The sequence below is a fragment of the Galeopterus variegatus genome, unplaced genomic scaffold, assembly GCF_000696425.1.
Source record: "Galeopterus variegatus unplaced genomic scaffold, G_variegatus-3.0.2 Scaffold3981, whole genome shotgun sequence".
Classification (NCBI taxonomy): Eukaryota; Metazoa; Chordata; class Mammalia; order Dermoptera; family Cynocephalidae; genus Galeopterus; species Galeopterus variegatus.
This window is the reverse complement of record NW_007730092.1, coordinates 64,048-78,049: the sequence shown is the minus strand read 5'-3', so window position 1 is coordinate 78,049 and position 14,002 is coordinate 64,048. Positions and strand designations below refer to the sequence as shown.

At 42.8% G+C, this 14,002-nt stretch overlaps 1 protein-coding gene and 1 long non-coding RNA gene across 2 annotated transcripts; both read right to left on the bottom strand.

Moving 5' to 3' along the window:
- Positions 1 to 426: 426 nt before the first annotated feature.
- Positions 427 to 9,045, bottom strand: LOC103602028. Its single transcript, XR_551500.1, has 2 exons — positions 8,793 to 9,045; positions 427 to 578 (listed from the first exon to the last, which is right to left on the bottom strand). It is a non-coding gene; the product is annotated as an uncharacterized LOC103602028 (long non-coding RNA).
- A 2,697-nt stretch (positions 9,046 to 11,742) lies between these two features.
- Positions 11,743 to 12,522, bottom strand: LOC103602027 (histone H2A-Bbd type 1-like). Its single transcript, XM_008586427.1, has one exon. The coding sequence runs from the start codon at positions 12,217 to 12,219 to the stop codon at positions 11,866 to 11,868; it is 354 nt and encodes a 117-aa protein (XP_008584649.1). The 5' UTR covers positions 12,220 to 12,522; the 3' UTR covers positions 11,743 to 11,865.
- Positions 12,523 to 14,002: the final 1,480 nt, after the last annotated feature.

Sequence of the window (14,002 nt, the reverse complement as noted above, 5' to 3'; positions counted from 1 at the left end):
CAAAGCTGATTCAGATATCATGAGTTAATTCATAAGATTTTCAAAAAGAGCTTTAGTATGGGATGCACTGAATACTGAACTCTACCTGAGAATTTGATTTCCTCTCTGTAAAAGAGACCAAGTTTTGTTAGAATATGGGTCTGCTCTTAATGAGATATTATAAAAGGCCACTCTTCAAATGCATTAGCTTCTTGTGCTACTGTAACAAATTACCAAAACTTCGGTGACTTTTAAAATGCACACACTTATTTGCTTACTGTTCTGGAGTTCAGAAGTCAAAAATCAGTTTCAATGGGCTACGTTCTTTGTAATCTGCCCCTAAAGCAGAGATTCCATATCTCAGCAGAATAGCTTTCAACACATTTTTCTCACTTTATCATTCCTCTGATTATTGTCTTTAAAATAAAAGAAAAATTGAAAGTTGTATGTTTTTTAATGTTTATTAATATTTATTGTATTTCCACTTCAAGTAACAGGTAGCTAAGCTACAACCATTCATGTTTGCAGGCTTTCATAATCCTATCTTAAGTGTTCCAAGGTCCTGACAATTTTCATTTTTGCCTTCCACAGATGGATTCCTAAATGAGAAATAAAACAAAATTATACTTCAAATCATAGTTTTCACTTAAAACTCTCTCTGAGATTTTCCACTATGCCCTAGAAAGTCACAAAAAAATTCATTTTATCACTGTATAATAAGACAGGTGGTAAAAACAGATTTATTGTGTAGACTACTATATATCAGTTGCACAGAAATTGTCTAATTAGAAGAGAAAGTCAGATTGCACTAGGTTAAATTTGAATAGGGAAACTATTATTAACATAAATATTTTAGAAATTGTCATGTATGGGAAGGCTCAAAATAAGTGAGTATCCTCACTGTCCATTATATATTTCTACTTAATACAGTGCTGGTGGTACATTCCCTGATGATATTAGTCAACAACACTAGAGAGTTATAAGGCATAATTTCAATCATTATATTTAAAAGTTTGGTTGCAATTTGATGATGTTAATTTGCATCAACTACTCCATACTTTTCTGAAAATAGGCTAAATCATTACTCTTATAGACTCTTTGACAAAAATTCCTTTTCCGACTTTGTAATTTTCTTCCTTTGTGCATGACAGAAAGAAGTAATTTTACCTTCAGTTTCATATGCCCTCCCAAAGGATTTTCACTTCCTTAACACATTATTTTACTTGAATTTTATTAAAGGAATTTATTTTTTAATTGAAACAAATTAATTGTAAATATTTATGGGGTACAGAGTTATATTTTCGATACATGTTATACAATGTATGATGATCAAATCAGAGCAGTTAGGACACTCATCATCACAAAACTTTGTCATTTCATTGTGATGAGACATTTGAGTTCCGCTCTTCTAGCCACTTGATAACATACAATATATTATGGATAGTTATGGATGCCTAGCACTACTGTACACCACAAGAACTTATTTTTCCTATCTACCTATAATTTGGTGTCCATATATTACTGATAATAAGTTAACCACAGCCATTATAAGCCTCTGTTTCCTCCAGATTGCTACTAGATTTACACTGCTGCTTCCCTAAAGACCCTACAATCAGCCACAGGACAGAAACTTTCTCTTCAGCAAAAGGACTGTCTCAGAACCCTGTGAAAAAGGCCAGCACCTCAGGTCCTTCAATGAACAGGTTCTTGGGTGCAGGCTTCTCATGCCATCACATAACCACCTTTTAGGATGATGTCAGTGGACAGAGCCAGCATTTCCAGAGCCCTTTATCTTAGATCATTGGAGTTCATGACATAGTTCAACACAGTATCCAGCAGAACAAGATCTAGATTTGCAAAGTCCAAAGATGTGTACTCTAAAATCAGTCCTTTTCTCCTAACCTGTCTGGCCTTCCCCAAATAAAATGCAGGTGAAAGTTCCTGAGAGTTGCTGTTGAGTACCTTCCTAGAAATCCAAGAGACCCTAATACCTCACTATTAAAGACTTTGGCTTCATTTTCCTAGAGGAGAACATTAAACACTTTCTATCATGAGGCTCTTTTCTCAGGATAGAGTAGAGGAAAGAGCATCAACCCCAGGTAGGAGGGCTAGTATCTCATCTCTGCCGTGCTACATACTCACCATGTGACCATGAGTGATCTGACCAACATCTCTGGGCCTCAGTGGCCACACTTGTAAAATGGAAACTCTAAAAACAGTCCTGCCCTCTGAACCCCATTTGCCCACTTTCAGTAGAAATCATGTCTTAGGAAAAAATCCTAGTCTGGTTATTGTATACCTTGAGCAGATCTGTGAAATAATTTTCCCCTCCCTCACTTTACAGCAGTGAAATCTGAGAGGCCCCCAAGTCAACTACACTACAGGAGACCAGAACCTGGTTCTCCTCCATCTCCTTTCACTATTTTGCCCCTTCATGTCATGAAGAGTCCCTTCTTTTCATCCTACATTTCAGAACCCAAACATCCAATAGCCACAGTATCTAACCTACCTCCCTGCTGCTAACAGCTTTTCTTCGGTAGATTTTGCTTTAACAGAATAAGTTTAGAATTATTTTCTTGACATTTATTCTAGAATATTAAGAAAAGCCAATCTCCATTGACACACAACTCCAACATTGAATAAGGTGGAAGTACCCACACAGAGAAAACACTACTGAGTCTACCCAGAACCAATACTAATACACCCTACTCAACAATCAATATAAAACACATCTATGGGAGGAAATCTCTCTCCTCAAAGCCCACTTCAGAGTAATAGGAAGAGCAACTGCTCAACTGGATGACTAGGAATCAACATAGGGAGACTAGAAACATGAAAAAAAGGACATATGACACCACTAAAGTAATACAATAATTCTAAAGTACCAGACCCATACAGCAGGAAACCCTTGAAATGACTGAAAAGGAATTTTGAGTGAATCTTAAATGAACTTAGTGAGATACAGAAAGACTTAGTTAGACAACACAATGAAAGAACAAAAACAATCCAGGACTTGAAGAATGAAATTTACCAAGAGATAAATTCTATAAAAAAGTAATGCAGCAGATCTCCTGGAACTGATAGACTCAATGCAATAAAAACTACAATTGAGAGTATAAGCAGCAGGAACTTCTGATCTTCAGGACAATCTTTTTGAAACAACCCAAGCAAACCTAAAAAAGAAAATAGAATTTTTAAAAGATGAAGAGGCTCTGAGAGATAGCAGATTAACTTAAGCGCACACACATTCGAAAATCATGGTTTGTTCCAGATGGGGGGGAGACAGGAAAAGGTATTGAAAATATATTCAATGATACAGTCATGGAAAACTTCCAAGGTATTGGTAGAGATATAGAATTCCAGATCCAAGAAGCTCAAAGGTCCCTGAGCAGATTCAACCCCAAAAGGTTTTCTCCAAGACACATCATAGTCAAACTGTCGAAAGTCAAAGACAAAGAGAGAATTCTAAAAACAACAAGAGGAAAGCATCAAGTCACCTATAAGGGAAGCCCCATCAGGCTAACAGCAGACTTCTCAACAGAAACTCCACAGGCCAGAAGAGATTGGGATGATACATTCAAAGTAGTATAAGAAAAAAACTGCCAACCAAGAATACTTTACCCAGCAAGGTTATCCTTCAGAAATGAAGGGGAAATAGTGTATTTCCCAGAAATCCAGAAGCTGCAGTTTACCATCACACAACCAGCTCTACAAGAAATCCTGAAGGAAGTCCTGCACCTGGAGCCTAAAAACCAATAATCACCACCATGAATACACTGGAAAGAACAAACACCACTGGTAGAACAGCTATGCAATTAAGAAAGAGAAAGAAACTATACCATATCACCTCAAAAAAAAAAAAAAAAAAGAAAGAAAGAAAACTGAAGACAAACAATAAAATGCAAAGAAAGGAACAAAAGATATTTAAATCAACCATAGGAAAAGCAGTTAAGTGACAGATGTAAGACAGAGCCTCTCAATAATAACCCTAAATCTAAATGGATTAAATTCCCCACTCAATAGACACAAACTGGCTGATTGTATTAAAAAGCTAGACCCAATATACGCTGTCTTCAAGAGACTCATCTCACTGGTAAAGAGGCATACAGTCTAAGAGTGAAGGGAAGGAAAAAGATACACCATGCAAACGGAAACCAAAAATGAGCAAGAGCATCTATTCTTATATCAGATATGACAGACTAAACCAAAAACCATGAAAAGAGACAAAGCAGGCCATTATATTAGGATAAAGGGATCTATTTAGCAAGAAGACATAACAATCACAAATATATATGCACCCAACACCAGAGTACCAAGATATAGAATGCAAATACTATTATACCTAAAGAAAAAGATAGACCTCAATAAGTTAACAGTTATGGACCTGAACAAACCTCTCTCAGCACTGGACAAATCATCTAGGCAACAAATCAACAGAGAAACAGAAGACCTAAACTGTACCACACACCTATTAGACTTGGTAGATATCTACAGAACATTTTATTCAACAACTACAGAATATACATTTTTCTCATCAGCACATGGAACATTCTCCAAGATAGACCACACGTTAGGTCACAAATCAAGTCACAACAAATTTAAAAAGAAATTAATATCGTTTCGAGTATCTTTTCAGACCACAAGGGATTAAAACTAGAAATCAATAACAAATAAAATTCTGGAAACTATACAAACATATGGAAATTAAATAACATGCTCCTGAACAACCTATGGATCCAAGAAGAAATTAAACAGGAAATCAAAAAATTAGTGCAGCCTTTACAGAAAATAGTATGGAGGTTCCTCAGACAACTACAGATGGAACTGCCATAAGATGCAGTAATTCCACTGCTGGGTATACACCCAGAAGAATGAAAATTATTATGTCAAAGGAATACCTGCACTCCCATGTTTATTGCAGCTCTATTTACAATACACAAGAGTTGGAATCAACCTAAATGTCCATTGACAGATGAATGGATAAGGAAAATGTGGTATATATTCTCAATGGAATAATATTCTGCCATAAAAAAAGAATGAAATTCTGCATTCACGGCAACATGGATGAACTGAAGAAAATTATTAGTGAAATAAGCCAGCACAGAAAGAGAAATACCACGTCTTTACTCATAAGTGAGAACTAAATAAAGAAAGAAACAAAGATAGATAGAAAGAAAGAAAAATGATCACAACAATACACTGAACTTTTAATAAAAAAGAGGACAGAACTGTGGTTATTAGAGTTGGGACAAGGGGAGTGAGAAATTAGTTAAGGGTCACAGAGATTGATTATGTTTTGTAAACATGAGTATACTAATTACCCTGATTTGATCACCACATATTGTATATATTTATTGACATTCTATTCTGTACCCCGCAGATATATATATGATCAATGAAAAGATTTAAAAAGAAGAAAGAAAAATAAAAGCCAATCTCCTACTACCATGAAGAACTTTGGAAGACAAACACTAAAACACTACCAATTTCAGATCCCATTCACAGCTTTCCATTAGGTTTAAAACAAAATTCCTAAAAGAACAGAATATAGTGAATTCACTATTCCAGTGTGATGCGACTGTAATTTCAGGACTGGGGCATGGCCACAAACTGCTTGTTACTCATGGGCTCCAACAGGTATGGGAATTGAACACCAGCATTTAAGAACCTTCACAGAAATCTGACTCTGCCACACATTTAAGTGACAGGTTTCATGTCATAGGACAGGGTGTATACGAGGTCTGGGTGTTGTCGAACTCTAGTGATGATTCAAAGGTGAGCTGTACACTACTCATGCACAATAGCTCCACGTATCAGTTGAAAATTAATTGGAACAAGAAAAACAGAAAAGACAGGCCCTAGGCCAAAGATACTTTGAAGAGTACTGCACAGTCCTAATTCGATAAATGAGAAGAATTAATTTTTCTAAACATCATGGGTTTAGATTTAAATTACAGTGGAAATAATGGACTCAAGTATCTTCAGGAGCCAGGAAGATACTGTGAATGATTGGAAGGGTCAGCAATGGTATATAGTAGGGAAGGGTAAGGACTATAGCAAACTAGAGACCTGGTCTTAATAGGGAAGCAGGTAACCATTTCTAGTTGACAGCAGTCATGTGTACTCCCAGACATTTTGCTTTCCCAAGAGAAGCCAGAAATTGAGCTTTTCAGGTAAAAAGATCTAGATCTTTAATGTTGGCAGCCAATTAATTTTCTTTTAAAAACGTCACTGCAGTCCTAACGATCCCATCTGCTGCATGGATTAGGTATGGGAGCTGCCACTATGTAATTTGTGCTTTAGGAAAATGATGTATTTAATGATCCCTCTTTGAGAATCCTGTTAAAGCAGTCATAAGGGCCTTTTCTAAAGAATCAAGACATCTCCCTCTGCCCATATCCTACAGGATCTGTCACATACATGGACCAGGGGACCTGGGCCTTCAAAACACTTCTGCTCCCAAAGGATGCTGTCAGTGAGAAGAAAGCCTAGTAACCAGGCCTTTGTTCATGCCAACACCAGCCAATGAAACCCTCCATTTCCCCCAGGCACGACGCTTGGGTTCACCTCTTCTCACAGGTGTGATCCGCCATGTTGACCTGTGTCTGACCCTGGCCTGCCCTGACAGACCTGTGATCACAGACCTGGCTGGCAGCCATCCCCTCCTCAGCCTCTGTCCTTGCCAAATTGGGTTTTAGCTTTCCCTCTCCCAACAGGGCACTGTCGCCAACGGCATCCACACCACAGGGCCCAACTAGAGGGAATCCACCCTCACCACTGCCACCACCCCCACCCCTTGTAGAAACGCACAGGAGGCCTCAGCTTAGGTGGGTTTGTGCATTCCCTGGGGCCACCATTCTTACCTGGCCTCCCTCCCTCCCTCCCCTGAGCACAGGGTTCCTTGCACACATGGAAGGGGCTGTGGCAGGTACTATACTAGTCTGCCACTACGCTGGTCTTGGCCCCCATGTTTGCTGTGAGATCCACAAGCACTTCTGATCACGAGCTAAAAGGGATGGCAGGGTCTCCCTGCTGATCCTCCCACGTCCTCGGCTGTGCAGAGAGCTGGCCAACGGGGACTCATTCAAGCTCAACCTCCAAATGCCAACTCAGGCATCAAGCGAAGAGTCTGAAAGAGCCCAGGAAGCCTGGCTTCTTCCACGACTCACAGTGACCATTGGAGACGACTGCCACATGGACTGTAAGGTGACCACCTGACCACACAGAACCACTAACTCGACATGGTTAACTCATCAACTATGGCTTCTCTTGCGTTCAATGAATTCTTCAGATGTGCCTGCTGGTGAAGTATCCAGGAGATTGTGTTTGGTTCTACAATAAGCCACAGTCATTAGCAATATACACAATTTTGAAACATCAGTCAGCTATTTAACCACTACGTCAAGATCTGAGAATACCAATTAATTCTCTGTCACCACCCATCCTAGAAGCACTCACTTTTGACTGAAGGACACTCTAATATGAGAAACCCAAGTCCTGGACACAAAAATGCTTCACTTCAGGGAGAGGAGGGAGTGATGTCACTGTCATGTGATCAGCTGAGGGTGACTCTACATCTGTGTTTGCTGGGGAGAGGCCTGTGTCCTACTCCCATGAACAGAACAGGAAAACATGAATTTGGCTAAGGCTAGAGGTGCTGCACGGCTCTCTATGAGGAACCACAAGTTTTGGAGTGGACATCTGTACAGTGAGGTATCTGTAAATACGAGGTTCAGTGGGCATCACATGGCAAGAAAGGCTTTTTGGGTTTAGATGAGCATATCTTCCAAAGAGCCCTAAGTATACCCGACACTAGCTCCTTTCTTCCTGGGACACTCCTGTGAATCAGCCAAAGGCCAGGCAAGATCCTTCTGCTTAGAGAGATGGTGGAAAGGAGCAAGTATGTCACAAGCAGAAGGAGCAGAGAGAAACCCAGAATGGGGAATGCCTGGTTCACGCATCCTCCCATCTTCTTCCTCGGCATGGCACTCTCCCAACTCTACACAAGGCTCAGCAGGAGGTGGTCTCCATAACCTAAGCATCTGGCCATCGCCTGAGCACCAGGCCCAGTTGCACCTTGGTAAAGGGTGCCTGAGCACCTGGTGTTAGGGAAGGACAACGACGCAGCTACTGATTAAAGGCTACCCTATGCCAATCACCGTGAGAAGCTGCAGTTTACAGCACACACGGCCATAAATGCTAGGAAAACTCAGAGATGGCGGGTTTCTTATTACTCCATTTACACATGAGGAAACTATTGCTCAGACAGAATAGATGAATGTACAACATCACATGACCAGACGGAGGTGAACTGGGATCTCAAACCCAGGCCCTCTGACCTGTTGTTGAAGTCAGTGGGCAGCCTGTGACTATGACCAGCCCTCTGTGAAAGGTCAGCAGGCAGCAGAGGGAGGCCCTCAAGGACCCCATGAACAGTGAGCTCACAGGCAAGCGAACGGATTGCTACAACACTTGATGTGATATCTATTTCTAACTTAAAATAGCACATGAAAGTTCTTATAAGAATTGTATGTGCTTTTGAGTCTATCACTTTGGGACAGAATTTACACAGAGTACACCTATAACTCTCCAAACATGTATTCAGCTCCCCATAGCTCTATGTTGTCCTAAGAAATGCACAATCTTAGACAGGTTATGTGTTTCATCTGAGAATGAGATCAATGGTTGTGTTCATGATGGAATACATTTACAAATAATTCAATTCATTAATCATTAATAACCAGGAAGAACTGCTTGAATTGCCTGATGTAGGCCCGATAGTAGCTTTGATACAATATTAATATTGAATTTACCAGTGTCCACAAGAGGACAGGAGGATCCGTACCACACAAAGTATCACAGCACTAGCCCCCAATCCGTGTGTCAAGTCTTCTTGTGGAATGCGCAGGGTACTAATAAATAAGAAATGAAATCATCATGACCAAGATTCCCTTTAGTATATTTCCTTACGATTTCCCATCACTCGTCAATCTTCATGTAACAGCCCCGTCCCATCAAGTTCATGCCAACCAGTATGCCACCCTCTCCACACCAAACCGTTGCCATCGCCTTCTGACTTTAGATCTTGCCTATCACGAACAAAGCTTTCCCCACCCCAGTCACAGTCTTCAGCTCCACCCCAGTTTCCAACATCGTGCTGGGAATTCAACTTGCCTAGGAGGCCCCCCGCCACCTCCCTGGCCTCACGAGGCCTGTGAGGACGACTTCTCTCCCCTTTACCCCGGCCAGCTTGTCCCTCCAGGGCCACGGTCCGCACTGTCACCATCAGACACGGCTCCTCTGAAATCGCTGATTCAAACAGCCCACACCGACCACACCTTCCACCCTGCAACTCTCTGTGGGACACCTCCCCCTGTATGTATTAGGGAACCCTCCAACTCAAAAGACAGAAACAGAGGAGTCAGGAGGCCTGGCATGGATTTTCATCATTTATTAGCATTTGCTGCTGGCAGCAGCACTGGCTCCTCATNAAGGCTTTTTGGGTTTAGATGAGCATATCTTCCAAAGAGCCCTAAGTATACCCGACACTAGCTCCTTTCTTCCTGGGACACTCCTGTGAATCAGCCAAAGGCCAGGCAAGATCCTTCTGCTTAGAGAGATGGTGGAAAGGGGCAGTGAGAGTGTATGTCACAAGCAGAAGGAGCAGAGAGGAACCCCGAGTGGGGAATGCCTGGTTCACACATCCTCCCGTCTTCATCCTCGGCATGGCACTCTCCCATCTCTACACAAGGCTCAGCAGGAGGTGGTCTCCATAACCTAAGCATCTGGCCATCGCCTGAGCACCAGGCCCAGTTGCACCTTGGTAAAGGGTGCCTGAGCACCTGGTGTTAGGGAAGGACAACGACGCAGCTACTGATTAAAGGCTACCCTATGCCAATCACCGTGAGAAGCTGCAGTTTACAGCACACATGGCCTTAATTTCTAGGAAAACCTGCAGATGACGGGTTTCTTATTACTCCATTTACACACGAGGAAACTATTGCTCAGACAGAATAGCTGAATGTACAACATCACATGACCAGACGGAGGTGAACTGGGATCTCAAACCCAGGCCCTCTGATCTGTTGTTGAAGTCAGTGGGCAGCCTGTGACTATGACCAGCCCTCTGTGAAAGGTCAGCAGGCAGCAGAGGGAGGCCCTCAAGGACCCCATGAACAGTGAGCTCACAGGCAAGTGAATAGATTGCTACAACATTTGATGTGCTATCTATTTCTAACTTAAAACAGCACATGAAAGTTCTTTTAAGAATTGTATGTGCTTTTGACTCTATCACTTTGGGACAGAATTTACACAGAGTACACCTATAACTCTATGGCACTCTCCAGTCTCCCCACAAGGCTAAGCAGGGGGTGATCCCAGGCACTGGGCCACCGCCTGAGCACCAGGCCCAGCTGCACCTTGGAGACAGCTGACTGAGCAGCTAGTGTTAAGGGAGGAGACCAACGCAGCTGCTGATTAAGGGCTACTCTGGGCCACATGCCATGCGAAGCAGCAGTTTAGAGCACATGTGGCCTTAATCTCTGGGAAAACCCAGAGATGGAGGGATTCGTATTATCCTTTTATACATGAGGAAACCTCTGCTCAGAGGGAATGGATGAAAGCCAAAGATCACATGACAAGAAAGAGGTGACCTGGGATCTGAAACACAGTTCCTCTGAACTGTTGTTGAAGTCACTGGGTAGCCTGTGACCAACCCTCTATGAAAGGCCAGCAGGCAGCAGAGGGTGGCCCTCTAGGACCCCATGAACAGTGAGGTCACAGACGAGTGCACAGATTGCTACAGGACTCCATGTGACATATATTTCCAACTTACAACAGCACAATGAAAGTTTTAAAAACTGTTGTATGTCCATCACTTGGGACAGAATTTACACATGGTATAATTATACCTCTCTAGACATGTATTCAGCTACTGACAGCTCTATGTTGTTCTAAGAAATACCCAATCATATACAGGTTAGCCGTTTCATCTGAGAATGAGATCAATAATGGTGTTTGTGATGGAACACGTTTACAAGTAAGTCAATTCATTAGTCATTCATAACCACGAGGAACTGTTTCAGTTGCCTATCTTAGGCCAGATAGTAGCTTTTATATAATATTACTATTGAATTTACCAGTGTCCACAAGAGGACAGGAGGATCCGTATACCACACAAGGTATCACAGCACTAGCCCCCAATCCGTGTGTAAAGTCCTCTTGTGGAATGTGCAGAGTACAAATTAATAAGAAATGAAATCAACCTGACCATGATTCCTTTTTGTACATTTCCTTATGGTTTCCCATCACTCTTCAATCTTCATATAAAAGCCCCATCCCATCAAGTTCGTGCCAACCAGTGTACCAACCTCTCCACCCCACCCTGTTGCCATCTCCTTCTGACTTTAGACCTTCCCTAATGTGAAGAAATCCTTCCCCACTCCAGTCACAGTCTTCAGCCCCACCCCAGTTCCCAGCATCATGCTGGGAATTCAACTTTCCCAGGAGGCACCCCTCCAGCTTCCTGGCCTCACAAGGCCTGTGAGGAAGACTTTTCTCCCCTTTAACCCATCCAGCTCCTCCCACCAGGGCCACGGCCTGCTCTCTCACCATCAGACACGGCTTCTCTGAAATTGCTGATTCAAACACCACACACTGACCACACCTTCCACCCTGTAACTCTCTGTGGGACACCTCCCCTTGTATGTATTAGGGAACCCTCCAACTCAAAAGACAGAAACAGAGGAGTCAGGAGCCCTGGCATGGATTTTCATCATTTATTAGCATTTGCTGCTGGCAGCAGCACTGGCTCCTCATCTAGGGGAGTTTTGGAGGTGGGATGGGGCTGTTGATGAGGTCCCGCCAGGCCTTGGTACCCAGGGAGCGCTACTGTTTCTTGCGTTTAGGCATCTCCTTGACCTGAGGTTCGGTACCATGTTGAAAGAGGCTCTGCAGCTGCTGGTTGCTGTCCAATGCCCTCTGCACGTGCTCTGGGCTGATGCGCTTCCTGCGGCAGTTGTCGGCCTCCTTGCCCGCCAGCTCCAGGACGTTGGCTGTCAGGTACTCGAGAACTGCTGCCATGAAAACTGGTGCGGACGAGCTCAGGCGCTGGGAGTAGCCTCCCTCTCGCAGGAGGCGATCCACACGGCTAACGGGGAACTGCAACTCTGCTCTTGAGGAGCGGGAGAGGGTCCGCCTCCTACGCCCTTGGGATTTCCTGCTGACTTTTCTCCCAGCCATGACGGTTGCTAGATTTTGCTTCTATTGGCACAGCTTGATTTTCCCACTGGCCTGGGGCTGTCAAGATACCAGTGCTTATTATGGCCCACTGTAGGCCCAGGCTGCAGGCCCTCATGTGTCAGGGAGCTGCCTTTGTGACAACCTAGACTTTGTGATGTCATGGCTGCCTACTCAGCAGTCCTCAGCCTAGAAATGCCCATGATAGCAACCTGGTCACCTAGTGACAGGGCCCTCTTGTTGAGGAAACTCTAAATTTCTACATGATTTGAATATTCTAGAAAAAAACTGTTTCAATGGAAACACCGCCCCATCTTTAGGATATCACTACAGGTTCTCTGATTCTAGCGTTGCATTGCCTGTGAGCTCATTTTCACCCCNCAGGCTGCAGGCCCTCATGTGTCAGGGGGCTGCCTTTGTGACATCCTAGACTTTGTGATGTTATGGCTGCTCACTCAGCAGTCCTCAGCCTAGAAATGCCCATGATAGCAACCTGGTCACCTAGTGAGGGGGCCGTCTTGTTGAGGAAACTCTAACTTTCTACCTGACTTGAATATTCTAGCAAAAACTGTTTCAATGCAAACACTGCCCCGTGTTTCGGATATCACTACAGGTTCTCTGATTCTAGCGTTGCATTGCCTGTGAGCTCATTTTCACCCCTCTGCAACTTGTACATCACTGACAGACATGCTCAATGTCTTGTACAATAAGTTTCAATTGTCCCCTTCATACCCTGTTATAAAATTAGTTATACCTTCATTTACATATTCATATCAACATCTCTAGTCAATATTCCTGTGTTTCTTCTTTGGATTCTCTTTTGAGCTGTTTTTAACATCTGCTTGTTCTCCCGTGGGTTAAATAGAATCTTTAAAATGTGTTTATTCTTGAAAAAGTCTGAACCTGAAAGCAAAAACTTATGCCTCAATCCTCCCCTTCTCCGGAGTGATTTACCAATACGAATAGGGTCCATGGCTACAACTGCTCATGTCAGGAACGTGAGAACCATTCTTGACATTTCCCTCTATCTCACCTTCATTCCCAATCAATTCCCACTTCGTTCCACTTCTACATCCTCAACATTGCTCCAATAATCCACTCTGAGTGTTCCAGTTCACACCATTATCATTTGTACCTTAACAGCTGTAGCAGTCCCCTTACTGGCCTTCCTGTTTCTCTTCTCACTCACTTCCAACCCAGTTTCCAGAGAAGTCAGTTTATAAAAGTAAATTTGAGCATGACACTGTGTTGCTTAAAACTCATCAGTGCCTTCCTGTGGCTTCTGGGATAAAGGTTGAAATTGTTGGATGCTCTTTCCTGCTTTTCCTTCACCTGCCTTCTTATCTATCAGTTTTCAGTTTAATCCTAAATTCTGGACGTCTTTGCTTCATCTCCCAGACTTGGTTAGATCCCCCCATATACCCTCACACAGGCTCTTTCACTTCGCAGGATTTACATGAAATAGAATAAATATGTGATTAATCATCTGTCTCATATTTCTCTATCCTATTCCAAGATGATAGGGGCCTGCTCACCTCATTCCCAGCTTTATCCACAGAGAACAGGACAGGGTTTGAAACGCAGAACATCATAAATACTCATCGAGCCTGTGAATGAAGCCTTACAAATCTAACCTCGAATCCTGGCTCCACTGGTGGACTGTGAGCACAGTTTCCTCTTTAGTAGGACGGAGACAGTGTCATCTACCTCACAGAAATGCACTGAAAATGAAACGCAACACTGCCCCTCACAGTGCCTGGCACCAAGCAAGGGTTCATAATATTGT

Excerpts from the sequence above, each read along its gene's own strand:
- LOC103602027 (XM_008586427.1), bottom strand. The coding sequence starts at position 12,219 with ATGGCTGGGAGAAAAGTCAGCAGGAAATCCCAAGGGCGTAGGAGGCGG.